This window comes from Trachemys scripta, chromosome 15, assembly GCF_013100865.1.
Source record: "Trachemys scripta elegans isolate TJP31775 chromosome 15, CAS_Tse_1.0, whole genome shotgun sequence".
NCBI classification, from domain to species: Eukaryota; Metazoa; Chordata; order Testudines; family Emydidae; genus Trachemys; species Trachemys scripta.
The window spans coordinates 16,019,385-16,039,213 of record NC_048312.1 but is presented as its reverse complement, the minus strand read 5'-3'; the positions used below and the strand labels follow the sequence as shown (position 1 = coordinate 16,039,213).

The 19,829-nt window shown below is 40.7% G+C and overlaps 1 protein-coding gene across 4 annotated transcripts; it reads right to left on the bottom strand.

The window, feature by feature from the left end:
• Positions 1-898: 898 nt before the first annotated feature.
• Positions 899-19,784, bottom strand: TRMT2A (tRNA methyltransferase 2 homolog A). Of its 4 annotated transcripts, none has more exons than XM_034790612.1 (12): positions 19,672-19,784; positions 18,314-18,943; positions 17,003-17,111; positions 16,205-16,386; positions 14,377-14,491; positions 12,716-12,831; positions 11,563-11,674; positions 6,657-6,779; positions 5,304-5,379; positions 3,978-4,094; positions 3,674-3,770; positions 899-3,320 (listed from the first exon to the last, which is right to left on the bottom strand). In XM_034790612.1, the coding sequence occupies exons 2-12, from the start codon at positions 18,931-18,933 to the stop codon at positions 3,065-3,067; spliced, it is 1,923 nt and encodes a 640-aa protein (XP_034646503.1). In that variant the 5' UTR covers positions 18,934-18,943; positions 19,672-19,784; the 3' UTR covers positions 899-3,064. The 4 variants fall into 4 exon arrangements, with proteins under 4 accessions (XP_034646503.1, XP_034646506.1, XP_034646507.1 ...); XM_034790615.1 differs by lacking the exon at positions 19,672-19,784 and adding an exon at positions 19,531-19,665; XM_034790616.1 differs by lacking the exon at positions 19,672-19,784 and adding an exon at positions 19,512-19,619.
• Positions 19,785-19,829: the final 45 nt, after the last annotated feature.

Genomic DNA, 19,829 nt, shown 5'->3' with positions numbered 1-19,829 from the left:
TCTAAGGCCAACAGTTACGGAAATTAGGTAACTTCTCCCCCCCCCCCCCATCCCAAATCAGAGATGAGGTTTAGTTTTTCCCTGATTATTTATTGATAGAGAAGTTCCACACAACCTGAAATCCTGTCCCTGCATAAATCATTACATCCCCTCTTTTGTATTCTGTATGTAAATGTATAAGACTACTTCAGTAACAAATGTGTAAGCTTTAGGATAAGTTGCCTGTATTAGATTTCTTCAGTTGAGAAATTACTTCACAAGTTGATAAATCCATTTTTACTAAGTTATTGAAGTTTCCATTTCTTGCATTCTGGACTTGGCTTCAAGTAACACCACCCCTCTTGATGTGCTTTGAATGGCTTGTTCAGTATATAGAGAAGTTTTAATGTTACTGATCAGCTCACTGAAAATAGCTTGATGCAGAGGATCTAGTGAAACACTAGATCTGAAAAAGAATAGTTCATGTGGGCTCTTTACTTGAGTTCATAGGCAGTGTTCTGTCTAGCATCACTGGAGTCCTGGTCCACAACTGAGGGCTTCTAGGTGCTATGGAAATACAATTGTACTGCTTTAAATCCCCAGTTACCTAATTGAGCTCCTGTGCATCAGTGGAGGGAATTATAAGGGGGGGAAGATAGACAGCACATTCATTCTGACAGTGCAGCTACTGCAACAGTGAAAGGTGTTCAACGGTGCAGGGGTGAAATCCTGGCCTGATTAGTGAATGGGAGTTTACCTAGTGTCTTTATAAACAGTGTTATGTTCAGTTGCAGTGAATGTTGAAAGGTAGCATGAATCCCTTGTTTAATGTAGTCAGATCAACTAATTCCACAGGGGAGAAGCAGCTACTACTCCTGGGGCAATTCTTTGTCAAAACAACACCCTATCATCATGCCTGTTTCAATTATTTTGGTAATTTATTTCAAAATACTTGTCCAAGCATGTCTAACAATACACATGACAAAAATGATTCCCCTGGGAGTAGAGAGTTAAAGAAACCCCTACCACAAGCCACTTCCTGTTATGCTTTTGTCAGGTGCCTCAGTCTGGGTGTGTCACATCTGCCAGCTGTGCACATCTTATGGGGGAAGGAACTGCCCCTTCAGTCTTGTAGTCAATTGTGGTTTTTTTTTTCCCCACCTTGGACCCCTAGAGTTACCATATTTCAAGTTTCCAAATAGAAGATAATGTGAGGGGGAACTAGAGGAGTGCATGTACTGGGAGATGGTAGTTAGGGGTACTGGAGGGGACTGCACAGGGCCCCTGGCCTAGAAACCTGCACTCTTCCCCCCCCCCCCCCTCCAAGCCACAGGCTCGATGTAGCTGTTACTGCCCCACCAGGCAGAGATGACCCATACCTGCTGCTGGGGGGAGGGACCCAACACTTTTTAAAGGTTTGTGCCTCTCCTGGAAAGCAGCAACCCCACCCTGCAAATCCCAGCTGTTGCTCCTGCCTCTCCCTGGAGGATGCAGCTTGCTGGCTCCATAAGCTGCCATGCAGGGAGGAGGGCCAGCAAACCCAGGAACCACAGCCTGCCCATGCTTCCCATGCAGCCACACTGCAAGTTGGGCTCTGCTGGGTTCTACTGTTCCTAGTAGTGGCCACTAGCCCTGCACTGTCACTTCTGCAGGTGGAAGAAAATGGAATTCTGCACAGAACATTAATTCTGTAAGCTATGCTCTGAGTCAGATAAAACTTCCATGTAGTCTAAGTATGCCTAAGAAAGCTCACATTACAGTACTTTGGGCTGAAGGGGCTGGAAGAATAATTAACCACAGTAAGGTCCATAGTTCCAGTCCTATCCTAACATTATACCCATGTATAAATTAATCTGCTGTGGAAGTTAACTCTGCTGTCATCTTCCTCCAACATCTCTGGAAGAGAGTATTTTCTTGTACATTTGTCTTGTTCTGAATCTTTCCTCTTTTTGAAACGGGAATGGGGTAGCACTGAGTCCAGTCCTATTTTCACTTTATCACAGAACAGGAAAATCTCTCTCCCTTAGAAGTTGTATTGGATCTCAAACATCAGATTATCAGTTTGGCTCATAGCTCCAGTTTAACTCAGAACAATTTCCCTCAGGGAGGGTGATCCTACTTAAGGGGGCAACCCATTGTCTACACCAAAACCCCAGAACAGAGGTCCATTTTCTACTAGAAGTATGTAAGCGTCATGTATTTTTCAGATTACAAGCAGGAGCTTAGACTAAGTCTTTGCTATTGGGGGAGAGATTCTATGTACCAGAGCAGCTGGAAAGTCTTTTTATAATAGTAACTAAAAATCAGGCTTGCTTTAATGCAGGTTTATAATCCACTATTATTTGCAACTGCCAACTCAAACCTCTCTTCCATTCAAACCAACATCCAGGCTAAGGAAAACTCAACAGTTTTAAAAATCAAATTTATTTAAACTGGTCTGCAAGGCAAAAGTCTCCTGTTCAACAGAACTGCCCATATGCCAGATGGGCATTAAGTGATGTTCGCTATCAGCTATTTATCACTCATCTTCCATACTATTTTCAAACAAAAAAATTTTCTTGGGCATAAAAAAAACCCTACAATCACTCAACTTGTGGAGGGAATCCATATGTCTGAATCCTAGTAATATACCTGGACAGTATTTTATGAAGAACATGCAAAATATTTAGTTCATCATGCTGGCCTTACATTGAAGGCATCGGGACATCTTTCAGGAGTAAGGGTGCACGAGTGAAAATAGCAGGTTTTGATCCAACTTGTCTGTAATAAGGTTATTTTCCTTGTAGGAACTGGATTGTTTTAAGCATCTTAAAGTTAAACTAATCTTTGTTCACTGAGTTGAAAAATGCTGCTGTCACTATACTTAACTGAAAGCCTTCATCAGGTGGAAGTCAGGTAATTACTATGTTGTACAGAGGTTAACTTGTATGGTGTTTCTGCTGATTCCTCAAACTGCAACATTCTTTAACTAGCAAAAGTAACTTCTGCCTCTTAGAAGGAAATCAATAGTTTAAGATGGTTGCCTGAGTATATAGAATATATATGCATGCGTGCATGCGCACAAACTGCCCAGCCTACCACAACATTAGGTGGAACACAGAGTTCCTACTTTCTCTTCAGGTGGGTCAATACTGCCATCCTGGGTAGAATCTGCTGCATTTGTATTCATGACCTGAGCTGTGTCAGGGCTTGCTTCAGTAGAGTTTCCATTTGAATGTTCTACCCTTTCAAAGAATATCAGCAGCTCACAGTGCATAGTCTGAGGGAACAGATCCACTGCCATTGCTTTAACTGGACGGAAAGGGGTTCCTTTGACACGATTGGAGGGGGCCCGACAAAGACTTAAGAGAAAAACAAAGTATAGTATTAACTTTCCTGGACCATGAACACCAGTCTACATTTTCTAGGAAAAGCCCTTGCATCGTTGTTCGCTCCCCCTGCCTCATAGGATGATCATACATTTCAAGCTCTACTACTTAACCAGCTACTGGAGGGTAAGTCTTCCTCCTTCCTGCTGGGAGAGTCTGCCACCACACAATCAAAAGTGGGTCTTCCAAGGCAAGGTCAAGTACTGCTATACAATCCTATAGCTAATATGATTAATCTATTTGTATGCAAAAAGGGAATTCAGCCTCACTTTTTTCAGGAAGTGTATTTTGCCTGCTGGCTTTACCTGGCCAATTCAAAAACTTACTCCACAAAGTTGTTCATGGCAGCTCTGGGATTGCAGGATACATAGATGAGCTTCTTCAAGTGTTCAGCTCTTCGGATTGCAAGAATGACTTTAGAATCTAGGTGACAAATTAAGAAAGTTGTTTGCCAATAGTGTATGTTACTATATTTGCAGAAAAACAAATTTTAAATTTGAGCATAAAGATTGTCCTATTATAGTACAAGCCTGTTTCAAGTTTTCTCCCAACAATCAGCTAACTGATTTCATTCTGTTAAAACCATTCCACTAAGTATCAGTTAAATAAGATCTAAATAAATAAACTTACGTAGTCCTGCCCGAGGTGGATCTACAATTGTAATCAGGTTGTGTGACGCTAATAAGTTAATTAAAGAAGGAACAATGTCTTCAGCCTTTCCACAGTGAAATTCAATGTTATTCAGATCTGAAAAATGTAGATATAAAAATAAAGAACTGATGTGAAGTTTCAGTATAATCAAAACATCTTTTAAATTAGTGTGCACACGTAAGTAGGTAGAGTTACTAGGTAAATTGTACTTATAGTGTTTTGCATATAGAAATGCCACTATTTGATGCCTTGGGACAAACTATGGATTGACTTTTGCAGGCATTGCCATCGGTATAATATTCAAGCAGACATACTAAAGCTATTGTGTTTAAATAACCTATTATTGTGCCTAAGAGCTAATATACAACTTGAAAATCACCATAAATATGAATGACTATTGTAATCATGCATTAAAATTATTTGTCAAGGAAGTTCTCCCTCTTTAATGTGCCATCATTAAACGTTATGGTACATAGTGTTAGGCAATGTTGTCAAATGAGCAATTTGCTGATCAAGTATAATGGGAAAATTATATTGCTTAAGTTATTTTTAAAATTCATCATCATCATCACCACTCCCATAACCGCACTGGTCTTTGGGGCACCATCATTGATGAGCAATCAACCAATTATCTCCACCCTTGATGATTGTGTGTCAGTGCTTGAGTCGCCACAAAGTCCATTCCTGTCCACTCTTTTATGTTGTCAATCCATCTCTTCTTCTGTCTACCTCTTCTTCTCTTCCCCTGTACTGTCCCTTGGAGGATGATCTTGGATAGGCCAGATGATCTTGTTACATGGCTGTATCACTTCAGCTTGCACTTCTTCATGGTCATCAGGAGGTCTTCATTTGACCCAGCGTGTTGGGTGATGATGTTGCGGACCTCTTCATTAGTGACGTGATCCAAGTAGGAGATGCCCAGAATTTTACAAAAGTATCATCTCCACTAGCTGTATTTTCCGTTCAAGTTCTGCCGTAAGGGTCCATGTCTCGTGTACATACAGAACAACAATACACCTGGCACCTCCTGGGAATCTCTGAGGTCAGATTTTTAAAATTAAACTAGGTAAGTTTCCTTGATTTAAAGAGATACTACATTTGTATTCAAAAAGACTACTAACTACAGTGGATTTTTATCAATGGGAATATCTGATAGAAATAATTACAGCTTTCAAGTAATTAATTCAGGCTGGAATTTTCAGATGAAAATAAGGAAGTTACCTGATTTCCATTGAATTTGCCTATTTAACTCTTATATTCCTTATAAACAAAGAATCTAGCAGTTACACACACAACTTTACCAACCATTAATTTGAGCATTCACTTTGGCGTCCTCCACAGCTTCTTGACAGAGTTCGATTCCAATAACTTTCTTCACTTTCTGTGGAATCAAAGAAAAAAGATCAATGGGTCCAACAGGGTGTGACACATGCTTGATGACATAACAAGTACCAGACTGGAGGAAAACAGAGTGATTGTCATGCAGCAGTAATTCCTGCCACAGCACAGGCTTTAGACGTTTATTTCCTCAGTTTACCTGAGGAAGAAAAAAGCACTACCTTTACAGCAGTTAAAAAAAAAATAAAAATAAAAAAGCAAGTGGTGAGTAAACTAGTAGAGTATCTTCAGAGCTTGTCTTGATGACCAGACAGTGCACAGCAAGCTGGAGTCTAATCTACAGGACACGACATGTTAGTGCGCTGTCTGTGGACACTGCTCCTGTGCACTAAAATTTCAATAATTACTCATTTCAAAGCAGAATAGATCAAGGCGAACTATGGGCCTGCTGTAACAGGGTCTACACAAACAGGGCCCAGCATGCTAGTGCAGTGTAGATTTACATTAACTTGCTGTGCACTAATTGTTCCTCTAGACAAGCCCTCAGACTGTTCAATAGATGAGGATAGGTGGAAAGACTTCCTTTGACTTCCCCACCTCCACATATAGGCAGACATTTTAGTCATGCTCAATTTATTCTTAAATTGGTATCTCCCTCACTGCCAGCCCTGCAAACTCTGCCTTAGAGTGAAACTGAATTCTTTCCACTATGTGCATAATTACCAGTAATAAGAAATTATGACTAAATTAGGCTCTCAATTATGTGTGCACAACTTTATAGCTGTCAATGGTTTTCCATGGATGTAACTGATTAGGACTTAATAAATAATTATGTTGTTGCACAAAATGGAAAAGGGTCCAGCTCAGTCAGTTTTAGCTGTACTGTTTCTAGAGATATTTAAAAAACTGTCACTAAAGTAGATCTGTCTTTGAATATATGCAGAGACCGGGAAAATTCATGAATAAAGCATCCTTTTTACAGTCACTTTTCAAAATATGAACTACACCTTCATGTACTTTTGACAATGAAAGTTGTGTCAGTTGCTATGAAGTTAATTGAAATTAAGTTAGGTGGGACTTTTCAAATCTAATAAAGGAAATGTATCCAGAATATCTAGCAGGGAAACATTTATTTATGTCCAGAATTAAGTCAAACTTCCTAAAGCACTGGCAATAGCCAAATGCAATAACTTGATTTAAACATTTTTCTCAGTTAAATGCAATGAGAGATCTGAAACTTAACTTTCAAGTTCATTTTATGACTCAATGTATTAATTTAATATGATTTGCTGAATAATACATTTAAGGCAAATGGCTCACCTTTGCCAGTGAAATTCCAATTGTTCCTGTTCCGCAGCAAATATCAAGTACAGTGCTATCTTGGTTCAGTTGGGCCCAGTCTCTAATGGCTTTATATAGAACCTCTGCAGCCTGTGTATTTACCTATGGAATTCCAACACAAATGTTCCCCTTTGTTACAACAGCAAAGGTAGTAAAACCAATACTGTACTTAATATTAAATCCCTTTTATGAAAACGTGCTTCCCCCTTCCTCATCTCTAACACACTTACTAAAATAAGCCAACTTTTCATGTAAAGTTCAAAGCAGAATTATACTGACAGCATGAGATAGCAAATCAAAGTTTATCTCTAGCAACAGCAAGATATACAATTGGCCCAACAGACCAGGACTTACTCAAGGCTTCGACCAAAGTTACCGAACTTGACCAAAGTTTAAAAAAAAAACAAAAAAAAAAACCCCTATATAACTCCTTCACATATTTGGATGTTGCTTTAGTATAAATTCAAACATGTAATACAGCATACTGTGTGAAAGTTCCTCCTCTATCTTGGTGGGTTCTGCGCTTATTGGCAGATTTTCTTGCCTCAGAGATTCACCATGTGGGTTGGGCGAACTGCCCAGAGACCTTCCCCTCTGGAAGAACCCACAGTCCAGGTCAACTGGGAGATTTGGGGGGAACCCAGGCCAGCCCTCTACTATGGGTTCCAGCCCAGGGCCCTGTGGACTGCAGCTGTCTATAGTGCCTCCTGTAACAGCTGCATGACAGCTACAACTCCCTGGGCTACTTCCCCATGGCCTCCTCCAAACACCTTCCTTATTCTCACCACAGGACCTTCCTCCTGGTGTCTGATAACGCTTGTGCTCCTCAGTCCTCCAGCAGCACATCCTCTCACTCTCCGCTCCTTGCGCCTCTTGCTCCCAGCTCCTCACACTCCCACCACAAACTGAAGTGAGCTCCTTTTAAAACCCAGGTGCCCTGATTAGCCTGCCTTAATTGATTCTAGCAGCTTCTTAATTGGCTCCAGGTGTCCTAATTAGCCTGCCTGCCTTAACTGGTTCTAGCAGGTTCCTGATTACTCTAGTGCAGCCCCTGCTCTGGTCACTCAGGGAACAGAAAACTACTCATCCAGTGACCAGTATATTTGCCCTCTACCAGACTCCTGTACCCCACTGGTCTGGGTCTGTCACAATACACTTATGGCATTAAATAAGTAAGTCATATTTGTTGGACAGCAAAATTAGAGGGGACAACAAACACAGGAAAACAGGGCCAAACTGCAGGCAATGAAGGGACAAATATATGTTAAAGGTCAATTCCTACCAAGGGAGAGGAAACAAAACAAAAAAATACTCCACATACAGAAATAGGAGGACGTACCCATGCAACTACATCCATCACAAAGTGAATTTATTTTCACCTTATCTCATTAATGCTGCCTGCCTTAATATTACTTTTCCTGTAAACAAGTGTAGTTATGGAAAGGTATGGAATCAGGACTGGAGGGTCAGGAAAAAAAGTTGTCCAGGTCAGTACCTTTAACCTAGAAAATGGTCTACATTAAGAAGAAGGTAAGAACTTAATAGCTTAAGATCTCAAGTGAGGAATAAAAATGCAATTATAAGATCTCCTTAAAGCACATATGTTATTCCCAATTTCTAAAGGAAGTTAGTTACATGCAATCTAAGGTGAAGAATATTCTCCTTCCTCTAATGCTAGCACTCACTTTATTTCCCCTCTCCTCCAAATGTTTTGTTAAACTAACATTACCTCTTCGGTGTTTTCAGACAAGCAATTTATTTGTTGAGGCTTAAGTGTTTGCTGGAAGAAAATTATTTGAAATACAACATTTGTAGTTTATTTCCCAATGGGCAACTGTACTACTACTTCAAGAAGTGTCCCTGTGGGTGCTCCACTGTAGGTGAATCTGCATCCCTGCACCTGCGATTGGATAATTTCAGTAGCAGTGCCCGTTTAGGTCGCACATGGGCTGTCCCTGTCTCACGTCATCTCTGATGTTTACATAGTGCTTTGTGACCAATCCCCCTCACCGCAGTTCCTTCTCTACCACAGAGTCCTTAGCAGGAAATTCCGAAGAAGAGGGAAGAAGGGTGGCCAGTGGAGCACCCACAGGGACAATGATCTCGAAAAACCTCAGTTATTGCACTCGCTGAATAACAGTCCCTTCTTCTTCGAGTGTCTTTGTGGATGCTCCACTTTAGGTGACTGTAGAGCAGTGCCCCTCATTGGAAGGAAGGAGCTTCGGAGTTGAATTTGTGAAGGATGATAAAACAGTAAGTCTCAGCAGAGCATCTGATGTCAAGTTCTGCTCTATTGCATAGTGCTCTGTGAACACGTGGGCTGATGCCTAATAGTTGGAGGCAGGTCCTGGCCGATGTCTACGGGCTGGTTTGTGTTGTAGTGATCAGATTGACTAGATCAATAAATCTGCATGGTGGGATGGAGATTAATTGGATTGAATAGCTAGTCTCGATGATTTCCAATATCCATTTGTCTGACATGATGCTCTGCCACGCTGGGTGGAATGAGGTCGGACTGTCTCCAAATGGATGGATGGTTGTAGATAGTTCCAGCACTTGAAAATGGGGGAAGCATCTCGGTTCCTCAACCAAACCCTCAAAATTGCTGATTCGAGCGGGGTTGCTGGGATGGCTGAGATGGGAGTGGTCTATGTCTTGTAGCCCCCTGTCTACATTTCTGTGGGTAATATTGCCTCAGTGGTTGTACATATGGCACAGATCTTGTTGGTTGCCGTGAGTAATATTTCCCTTGCTTCTTTCTCTGTGTAGGTGTATAAATGCCTAAAGACCAAAGAGTCACCCTTGAATCTTTTAGGGTATGAAGCAACTTGGTCTCAGCTGAGAACAGCTTCAGTCCCTCGAATGGGAGATCCTCCACAGTGGACTGTATCTCTTGGGGAACCCAGAAAGGTGGAGCCAGGAAGCCTGGCGCATGACTATGGATGTAGCAATGGATTGTACCGCTGTGTCTGCCGAGTCCAGTGAAGCTTGTAAGGCTGTTTGAGCAAGAATGTGGCCCTCCAAGATGACCGCTTTAAATTGCTCTTTTTTGTCCTAAGGGAGATATTAAAAAATGTCCAAATTTGAGTGGTTACACATTTGGCTATGAGGGCCTCATAACTGGCAATCCTGAATTGTAGGATTGCTGCTGAGTAGGTCTTAGGCCCAAAGAGGTCTAACCACTTTCAGTTCCTATGATACGGGGTGCATCCAGATTGATGTTGTCTGCCCCATTCATTCACACCCTCTACCACCAGAGAGTTTGGTGTGGGATCTGAAAACCATCAGAGGCTTGCTATGTGAAAGGGGTCCCCAGTAAAAAAGTTTGAGAATCACTGGCTTAGAGTAACATTGTCAGTATGCCGCCCATGGATCCCAATTGGATCACTGTGGCAGGAATGGCATTGGTGGGGATATCCTTGGATGTATATACCATCCATGGGTTTCGGTCACGGGGTGGTATTCCGGATGTTCTGGTGGACCCAATCTGGTGGCTGTCTGCCTGGGTAAGAAGTGGCGGATGAGTAGATCTCCCCTTCCTCCTCATCCTCCTCACCGCTGGAGAAGGGAGGAGCTGATCTGGATGGGGGTGTAACTTGGCATGGTACCGATCATGCTGGAGGAACATCACTACAAGTTGGGGAGATTCCAATGCTGAAGAGACTAGCAGAAAGTCTTCGTGCAAGAGAAACTGTCGCAGTCCCTAGGACGTTGTTGGCGTAACCAATGAGACTGCAGCCGTTGTTGGTACTGATGATTGCATGCTATGCGTTATAGAAGCAGAAGGTGGTGCCATAGACAGCAGTGCTTCTGAGCTGCTTGGTGATGCATGTTTGAGTGGCCCTGCACTACCGTGAAAGGGAGGGTAAGTTTCCCTCTGCTGCTCCTCTCCAAACCTGCCCACTTAGGGTCTTTGGCTGTCACAGTACCAGGTTTTTTGTTACCTTTTTAGAAGAGTGTTCTTTCCTTTGAGGGTGATAAGGAATGTCTATCAGATGCTGTCACTGGAGAGCGATGTCCAGGAGGAGTCCATAATCCTAGATTGGAAGCCAGGTGCAGAGACTTCTCCATCAAAAGAAGTTTTAGCTTAAGGTTCCTTGCTTTTCTGGGGCAGAGTATTAAGATTATGGCAATGGAACACTTTTGTGGAACATGTGAGGGAGGATATGTATACTATACTAAGGGGTAACTGAGAATAATAAAGAAAATACCTAATCTACTAAAAAAATTTTTTTTTAAATAAAGAAAAATAAACGGGGAAGAGAAGGGTAGCTAAACTGACTAACTGAGCTCTATAACTACTAAGGCTAAATCTAATTTTTAAGATAAAGGCAAGCTTGGAAGCACTGCCAATCGCTCCATCTCCAGCCAAGGGCAGTAGAAAAGAAACTGAGAAGGGTTTGGTCGCACAGCGCTAGGTAAACACCAGAGATGGTGCAAGACAAGGACAGCACATGTGTGCCCCAAATGGGCACTGCTACGCAAATTCTCCAATCACAGGTGCAGGATACAGATTCATCTAAAGTGGAGCACCCCAGGACAACCATCTTGAAGAACTTCAGTTATTGCACCTGGAGAGTAACCAGCCTTCTCTTCTGTTCTATTCACAGACTGCTTGCTAACACAGAATGTGCCAGATACCAAAGTAGTACAAAAAAATCCCATTAAACATTCACTTCAGCTAAAATGCTGAAACTAAATATTTAATATAGCAACAACTGGTATTCATCCACTAAAAATTATTTTCAGTTACATCAGATTTATGTTCTTAGCCAAATATTTTGTTAAAAATGTTTAAAAATCTTAATACAGTAATTTAAGCAGTCCATCTTATTACTTCAGCTCTAATACAATTTAATTTAGCAGAACTCAATACCAACATTACTTGGAAAAATGCATGGGGGGAAATTCTAAACTTTAGACCAAGAAGCTCTTCATATATGTACTTATCACCAGCCAAATGTTGTAAGGGCAAGTCTTCACGATTGGGTGATTTTCTGAAAGAAAAAAGCCACCAAAACACATTACAGCAGGTTTTAACCATGGCCACTTATAGTACAGACACATTCAAGGGGGGGAAAAGGAAGAGGGACATTACAAGCATGTTAAAGGGGACCTTAAAAAAAATAAAAACCCAATCCACACAGACACACACAACAGTTTTAAAAACAAAAGTATGTTGGTTTCTGACCTTACATATGCTGATTTTCTACTTTTACTAGTGAGATTTGGGCATTACTATTAGCACACATAGGAAGCCTAGCAAAGTTATTGAAGAATAATTTAGTTGGACACATAGCTGATTTTACAATATTGTACAATTACTGTGCTTCACTGTACAGGATGAGGCCTATCAATGCAACGATTAAATTATAATTGCATTTAATTCAGAGTCTTCAGAAAGTTACTTTTAGCCTTAAACTACAATACTGTAAATGAAAACAATTCAAAGGCTGTTGTTAAGGAAAGTTGTAAAGTATCTTAAAACCAAAAGTTTTGTTTTACTATCCAATTTCTGTTCTCAGAGGGTATATCTGCCATTGTACAGAGACAGAAAGAGGAGGCATTTAGTGTTTCTGGAAAAATAAAATGGGGTCCTGAGGCAAAAGAAAAGAGATTGCTCCGTGAAGGACAGAAGTGAAGAGAGCAAAACCAGACAGAAACTGGCAAGAAAGGAAAGAGGTGGGGAGAGCAGGAGAAGTGTCTCAGAAAGTTTCTTCCTGGGTTCTCCACAACAAAACAAAAAACGGTATCCTCCTCCTGCTACAGCCCCTATCTAGCCAGGTTTATCCACATACAAAGCTCTAACTGCCTTTATCCAATAAAAAAAAAAAGGGGCACCCAATCCACAGTTAGAGAAACAATAGTTATGATGCAGAAGACCATAAAATATTAGGAGTCTTTTGCATGGACAATGTAAATAATTTTAGCAATAAAATAATAATTACACTGCTACTCTTTCTATATTCATTGCTATGCAGGGTGGTAGTTACAGGAGAAATGCCACTTAAGCTTTCCTTTACAGGTACAAAACTTACCTCTGCCCTTCCTCTACAAAGTAAAGAGAGGTTACCCCACTGTCCTTTCCAGTTCCTTCTGTAAAGTACTTTGCCAGTGAGGTTCTCAAGTCAACAAGCTCTTCCTTACTTAATTTCTAGAAGTTCCAATTGAAAGGAAGATGTGATTATTATGTGTTTGGTTATTTTCCAACACTTTAATTTAGTATTTGTTCTGTTCGGTCTTACTCATTTGCTTATGTATTGAGAGGCAAATATTTATATAGGGAAGTGTTGTCTAGGAACAAAATATATCAAACAATTATTCTAATTACTTTACTATTTTGTATGGGACATTAAACGGACATAGCTTGGGTTTTATAAGAGTCATGTGGCTACAAATGGCGTTAACTAGTGGGACATCCTTATTCTAGCCTGGCCTATGTAAAAGGCCCAAGACCTTCCGCTATACATTCTCCCAGATTCTGTAGGGGAGTGAACTCTAGTTATTAGACTCTTCTGCCTCATCTCCTTCTGCTACCCCTCCTATGCCTGCTCCTGCTGTCAGCTCCTGTCCATCAGCCCCTCCAGTCTTCTGCCTCCATCTACTCTTGACCATTCCCCCCACCCTCATGCCTCCTGCTCTTAACTCCTTTCCTTGGTCCACTTTTTCCTCACCCCTGTGTATTTGAGACAGGCTTCTCCTCCTCCATGCTGCCAGGGCACCAGTGGCATGGGGCACTGAGTATTGCTCATTTCATGCCCTTTCCACAGTGGCCTCCAGGCAGCCAAGAAGAGCAATTACAGAAATCCTGCTTGGCCCAAGATAGAGAATGCTCTATAGCTCTGTGGGGATGCACATGTTAAGTCCAGGTAACATGTAGGAGCTGTGTGAGCATATGCGAACTGAGATTTTTCAGAAGCTAGCAAACTGGACAAATTTGAGCAAATTATCATAGATGACAAAAGGCACATTCCTGAAACCAGAGTGAACCTCCTGCCAAATTTCAAACCTTTGCTCCAAAGCATGTCAACTCTAGGGCATCTCAATTAAATGGTTTTAAGATTTTTTTTTTTTTTTTTAAAACATGGGCAAAACTTATTTTCCCTAGCCTAGTTCTTGGGAGTAGCTGAACCATTTTAGTTGAAACTTAAAAAAAAAAAAAAAATTAGTGTGAGGCAGACACATGGCATAGAAAATTTCAGCCCAAAACATTTAAGCATGGTAAAGTTATAAGCAACTAAAAAAAAAAAAAAAAAAAAAAAAGGGGGGGGGGGGCTTTTAATGAGTAGCACTGCGCACTTAATTGTAGATGTTGCTACCTGTAACACTTTTATACATAATACATGGTCGTGCTTTGCCTAATTTTTATATGTCAAATCTTAGAGCCCTGCCCCACACAGGGATTACATACACAAAATAACATTTCCCAGAGACATGACGAAGAAGAAAGTCTTCAGATAATTTATAGTTTTCAGACAAACTGACTGAACTTTCTTTTAAAAAAAATCTATAGGCTTTGTAATTAAAAGGCAGAATAGTTATGAACAACATATATACCGGGGCCCACCAACAATTATCAGATTAAATAAGAGTAATATAGTACTACTATCAGAGAACTTTGCTTGAGAATCAGCTAATTCATTAAACAAGTGTCCATTGCGTTCAGGGTTTTTTCTTATATTTTATAAAGCTTCAGTACCTGAGGATTAAAATAAACAATTGCCATGATATGACCATTTTTGCTCGTGCGGACTGTGAGCTGTTTCCAGTGACCTTCATAGGTTTCTAGGCTGTACACCGAGTAAGGGGTTGTCCTGCAATTTTCAAAGGTTCAGTTACTGAATAGAAGAGCAACTTCTGCATAATGTTTAATAATTCAGATAAGTAAAACAACTCCACCATACAATAATGTAGAAGAAAATAAGCTGTTATTAAATTCAAAAGATTAGTTTTGACCCTTGTTGACATCTGCAAAATATACTTGTAACTGAGGGCGCTCTGGCCTGTAGTACACTATGGTGGTCTGCCACAGAATGGTGGTTATCCCTGCCTTAGTTTCACTTAGTTTGTTCAGGGACAGAACCTATATCTATCTATCAATCTTCATATCAAACTCCGTCCTCCAGTTGGGTTACTTGTGTCTCTCCCCTTTTGGGACCGAAAGGAGTCTGACTCTGCCCAAAGTTCTTCCAACCCCTTTAGCAGACCATTGCTTGATATTCCTAGATTTGGCCCTTTGTCTCAGGGCCTCTCCTAATCCCTTTTCCAGTGCTATCCCCTTTATGGGTTTCTTCCCTTCTTTCTTCAACAGGACAGAAATAAAGTAAGTTAAAACAGGAACACAAAGCCCAAGTCCAATATTTCTGTTATTGTTACCACTCACGTCAGGGTTCTCAGCAGTCCTACACCCATCTGTATGAAGGTAGTAGGGGACCCAGGCCCGCTCTCTCCTCTGTATCATAACCTGGGTGGTACGATCAGTGGCTTGTTCGTTTAAATCTCTTGCTGCTTCCTAACTCAGGGCCTTGCAGGTACCTCCTGCCTGGTAATTTTCTCTGATCCCTTCTGGAAGAACTGGGTTCCTCTGGATGACTTCTTCAGGTCTCACCCTGTGGAGCCCCTTCACTGTGGCTCTGTCTGTTCCGGCAGGGCTGCAGCCTTTTATCTCTGTTGTTGTTAGCCTGCCCATAGGCTGCAAGGGAGGTCCCTTGAAGCATCTATACACCCAATCGCAATACCCTATGGCTAAAAATCAGATCCAAGCCTTGATCATCTCTCCCCTAATGAATTCAACCTCTTCCTCCTCTCTGGTTTTCATGATTCTCACCTGTCACCCTTCACTTAATCAAAAACACAGATAAGAGTATCTTCCTTTCTCAACGTTCAGATCACGTCATTGCCCTTTAAAACATCTCATTTTTACCTTCAGGGTTCTGCCCACATCTCTATTCTCATTTCTTCAAAATCTTTTTTTGCCCTTTTCCTAACTGTTCCTTACTCAGGAGTCTCATATTTTCATCTTTGTGCTTTCCTTCAGCATGTGGAAAAGTCCCCCATTTTCTAGTATACCAAACTATCGCCCTCTGTCATTCAAATTCCTCTTTAAAACTCTTTTCTCTGTAAATCCTTTCAACATTAATCAACCAAGTACAATGAGAACATGAGAAAACTTTAAAAGAAAATATTTACCCTATTTTGAGATTGGGCCATTTAATATTTTGATTTTATACTGCCTAAGATACTCTTAGACCTAAATACCTTAAGGCAGTAACTGTCTTCCCCTACGTATTGCTGAACACACTGAAAAAGCTCAATAAAGGTAAATAAAATAAAACAAATAACAGATGATGAGCTATGTGTAAAAACAAAGTATAAAGGAGTTGCTACAGAATGGAACCAATTTACTTAAGTTTCAGTTCAAAATAACCATCCAGCTCTTCAAAATGTTTCATTTTGTACATGTTTCAAAATATTTAAGACAGCAAAAACCTTTCAGGGTAAGACATTCAGCCTAATTTAGTTCTCACCTTATGTAGTCTTGAAAAGCCTTCACTACCTTTTTGGCAACAGCAGGAATGTGAATAGTCTCAAATGGTTCCACTACAGCACAGCTTCCACCCTTGTATTTGCCAAGGCGACAACCCACAGTTTTGTCTTCTTGATTTAAACTCATTCCAATCAAAAATTCACATTTGTTGCGGTATTCAGTCTAAAATTTTAAAATAAGAAATAAAATTACCTAAGCTATATACATAGAACCTTGCATACCAACCGCCTGTCCTGAAACATCTGTTGTAGCACTAGTCTTACATTTTAATTTTGTAATACTAAAGTTTAGTTAGTTAATTTATTTCTTTATCGATGGCCTGAGACCCAGAATATTAAATTTCAGCCCATATGGAAATTTTAATTTCTGAAGAAGGGTCTAGTAATGATATTGCTGAAAGAACTTGAGTTATAGTTAGGAGGTTTTGCTATATCTGGGTAATAAATGGAAAATTCCTTTGAAAATATCTGAATTTGTGTAACAGACTAGTAAGCAAGCCTATGGAGAAAAAGCACAATCCAATATTTTTAATTTTTGTAAGGTTTCAATTCATTTATAGCTTTTTTTTTTTAACTCCTTGATTAGTAATTCCATTATGGTATTTATGCAAAAAGTAGTAAAGCACAAGCTTCTACACACGTACCAACCTACAGATTTTTTTGCTACCACAGTATTACCCAACAGATAGTCCCCCATCCCTCAGACCAACAGAGTTTGTTTACTTTCAGAATGTATTACACATTATTACTCCATCCCCACAAGTTAGATTTTGAGGTACCTGTAATGGTGATGCTTTCACTCCCTCTACTGGGCAACAGATTTTATTATACTTCTGCTTCTGTACAAATAACCAAGGTAACAGGGCTTTGTTGTTGTTTCCTATTTCCCTGCAAAAGTTTAACAGATTTACAGAAGACAAGCCTTTCAGTAAATATATGTATTTGAAACAGCTGAATCAGGTTAACTGGCTGTTACACAAAACAATACATGACCATTTACAGACATTCAGGGCTTTGGAGCGGAGCGCGGAGCTGCAGGTTTTTGCCTGGAACTGGAGCGGAGCCGGAGCACAGCTCCAAAGCCCTGCATCCAATTTTATTTTTCTTGTCTGAAAATCAAGTTATTTAAAACCTGAAGGATATTCTTCCACAAGAGTCTTGTCAATGGAAAATCTAAACTGTATTTACATCTTACTGCTACTAAATGCAGATTTTTAAATCTATATAAATACATAAAATAGCTACAGAGTTCTAGGATAAAGCAGCTGTTGATCTGTCACCCCTTGGCTGGAATCACTGTAAAAAGGGAAACAAGAGAGTCCTGCATTTTTCTGTAACAACCTCCCTGACTGATTAAAGAATAATGTTGACAGGTAAAGGGAGTCTCATCCAGTCCTGCTTAAGTGAAATAATGGCTGCTGCAAAGTAGAATCTTAAGATTACGGGACCTGGATGGGTATTTAAGCATGGAAGTGGGGAAAAATAACCTTGTCTGCTTTTATTTTTTTAAGTGTCTAATGACTATCAAGTTTAAATGTTTTCTTTATATGGATAGTTATATAAGTGAATGAGGCATAGATAAAACTGTAATTTTATATTTAAAATATTTTCTTAGGAGTAATTCTTTAAAGACTAAATAAAATGGGAGAATTAGAATAGAGGGGTTGATAGAAGACCATCAGAATGATGTGACTGAAACCTTACATCTCACCACCTAACAGAGTTCATCCCTTATATCACTGAGAACTTGCCAATTCTAGCTTTTCAGTGGTATAAAATCTTAATTTTTAACCTTGGTGGTTTATGGAATAATTTTCCTTAAAACCACATCCCTTAATTTATCAGGGTCTTTTCAAACAGATTAAGTACTAAAAATATCAAATCCTATACATTAGAACAATGTAATTTTCAAGATCTGGGGTTGAGGTGGTAATTTAAGGAAAAGCATTCTTACATATTAAAAGAGACTTACTTATACTGTTATATTTGTGTAGGGAATAGAGAAAAGGTTTACTGGATTTTAGCTATATTAATATAAATTTATATTAAAGCTCAAACATTAGTAAAGTACCATTACAAAAAGAAATTACTTTGTCAGTTTCTGCAGCACTTGTTCACACTCTTGCTTCTTCTTTATCAGCTGTTCTTCATATGGTATATTCCACAAAGGGGTCACTACATCTGCTATCTGTTTACTGAGAGACTCCTCTTCACTGTCTTTTGCAAAAGCTGGACGCTTTGCCTCTCTCTGTTCAGTGTCCTCCACTTCTTTCTTCCTCTTTTTTACAATGGGATCAGCTTTAGGCTTTGCGAGCCTAACACTCAAATATCGGCTCTTCCACATGACTCCATGAAGGACTTTCATAGCTTTGTCCCTTTCCTCCTCACTTTTAAATGTCACAAATGCAAAAGTTTGTTTCCCAAAAAGTTTTATTTTATGAGGGTTAAGTCCATATTTGGCAAGAAATTTCTTTACATCATTAAAGCCAATATATTTTGGAAGGTTCTGAATTTCTACTTTATAAATCTCTGATGTAAACAAATCTCCTTTGATATATCTGTACATATCAGGGCAATTGGCTGTATTCTCTGCATGGCTACTATCTCCTTTGTCTTGCTTAATTTCCACCTCAGTCATACTTTCTACTTCTACAGAAGGGGCTGTATTTTCTTCTTCAAGGACACAGAGACCACTATTTCCTTCCATCATTTCTTCAGTCCTGTAAAGATTTCAGTTTTACAGAGTTAATACTCTTTGAACAAGGACTTGTTGAAGTTAGAAAATGTTGGGAGTTTGAGCCACAATGCACCCCACCCACCCTTGTACCAATATGCCACAACATTGTTCTATCACAGCACATGCCCTGGGCTATGACTATCACCATGTGTAATCATGGCCATGCCCCTCCACTCCAAACCCACCACAGCATGCCATCCCCCATTACCAGCGTACCACTGCCGAGATGCCACAATGCACAATACCATGCTCACATAACAGGGTGTGATGCCATTGCAGCATTCTACTCCGAACTACCCTGGTGCCAGGGCACCATCACGGTGCATTCCCCCATGTGCCATAGCAAAAGGCCATCACCGTGCCCCACCACCTCACCCCATGTACCATAGTGCAACGCCGCCACCACCAGGTTGCAGCACTATCACTACACCCCCCAGCACCAGGAGAGCACCCTCACCCACCCATGCAGCATGCAGCGCACCAAGACCCTAGCCTAGGGCATCCCGTCCGCACCCCCGGGACCACCCCCGCATCTCAGCGCGGCTCCCTACTTCTGCGACCAATAAACACCTATGGGGCGAGCATCGGCTCAAGCTCCGCCGGGAGCGACAGGATAGAGGAGCGTGAGGGAGCCCTTCGCTCTCCTCAGTCACAAGCCCTCCCCCCACTACACGCACCGCCCGCCCATCTCCCCGCACGACCCGTCCCCACCTCACACTGCACACATCCACAGAAGGGGGGCGGGCTTCAAGGAAGGGGTGGGTCTTGCGTGACGTCACCGGGAAGCTAAAATGCCCGCGAAAAAAAGCGATTTTTTTTCACCCGTTTCCACAGATTCTGCCATGGAATCCGCCCATTGCATTTATAAA

Coding starts and splice junctions, on each gene's coding strand:
- TRMT2A (XM_034790611.1), bottom strand. Junction 16,387..17,002: donor TGAAAGCATCACCATTACAG/GTACCTCAAAAT, acceptor TTAAAATTTTAG/ACTGAATACCGCAACAAATG. Junction 6,780..11,562: donor CCCCCCATGCATTTTTCCAA/GTAATGTTGGTA, acceptor GGAATTCCATAG/GTAAATACACAGGCTGCAGA.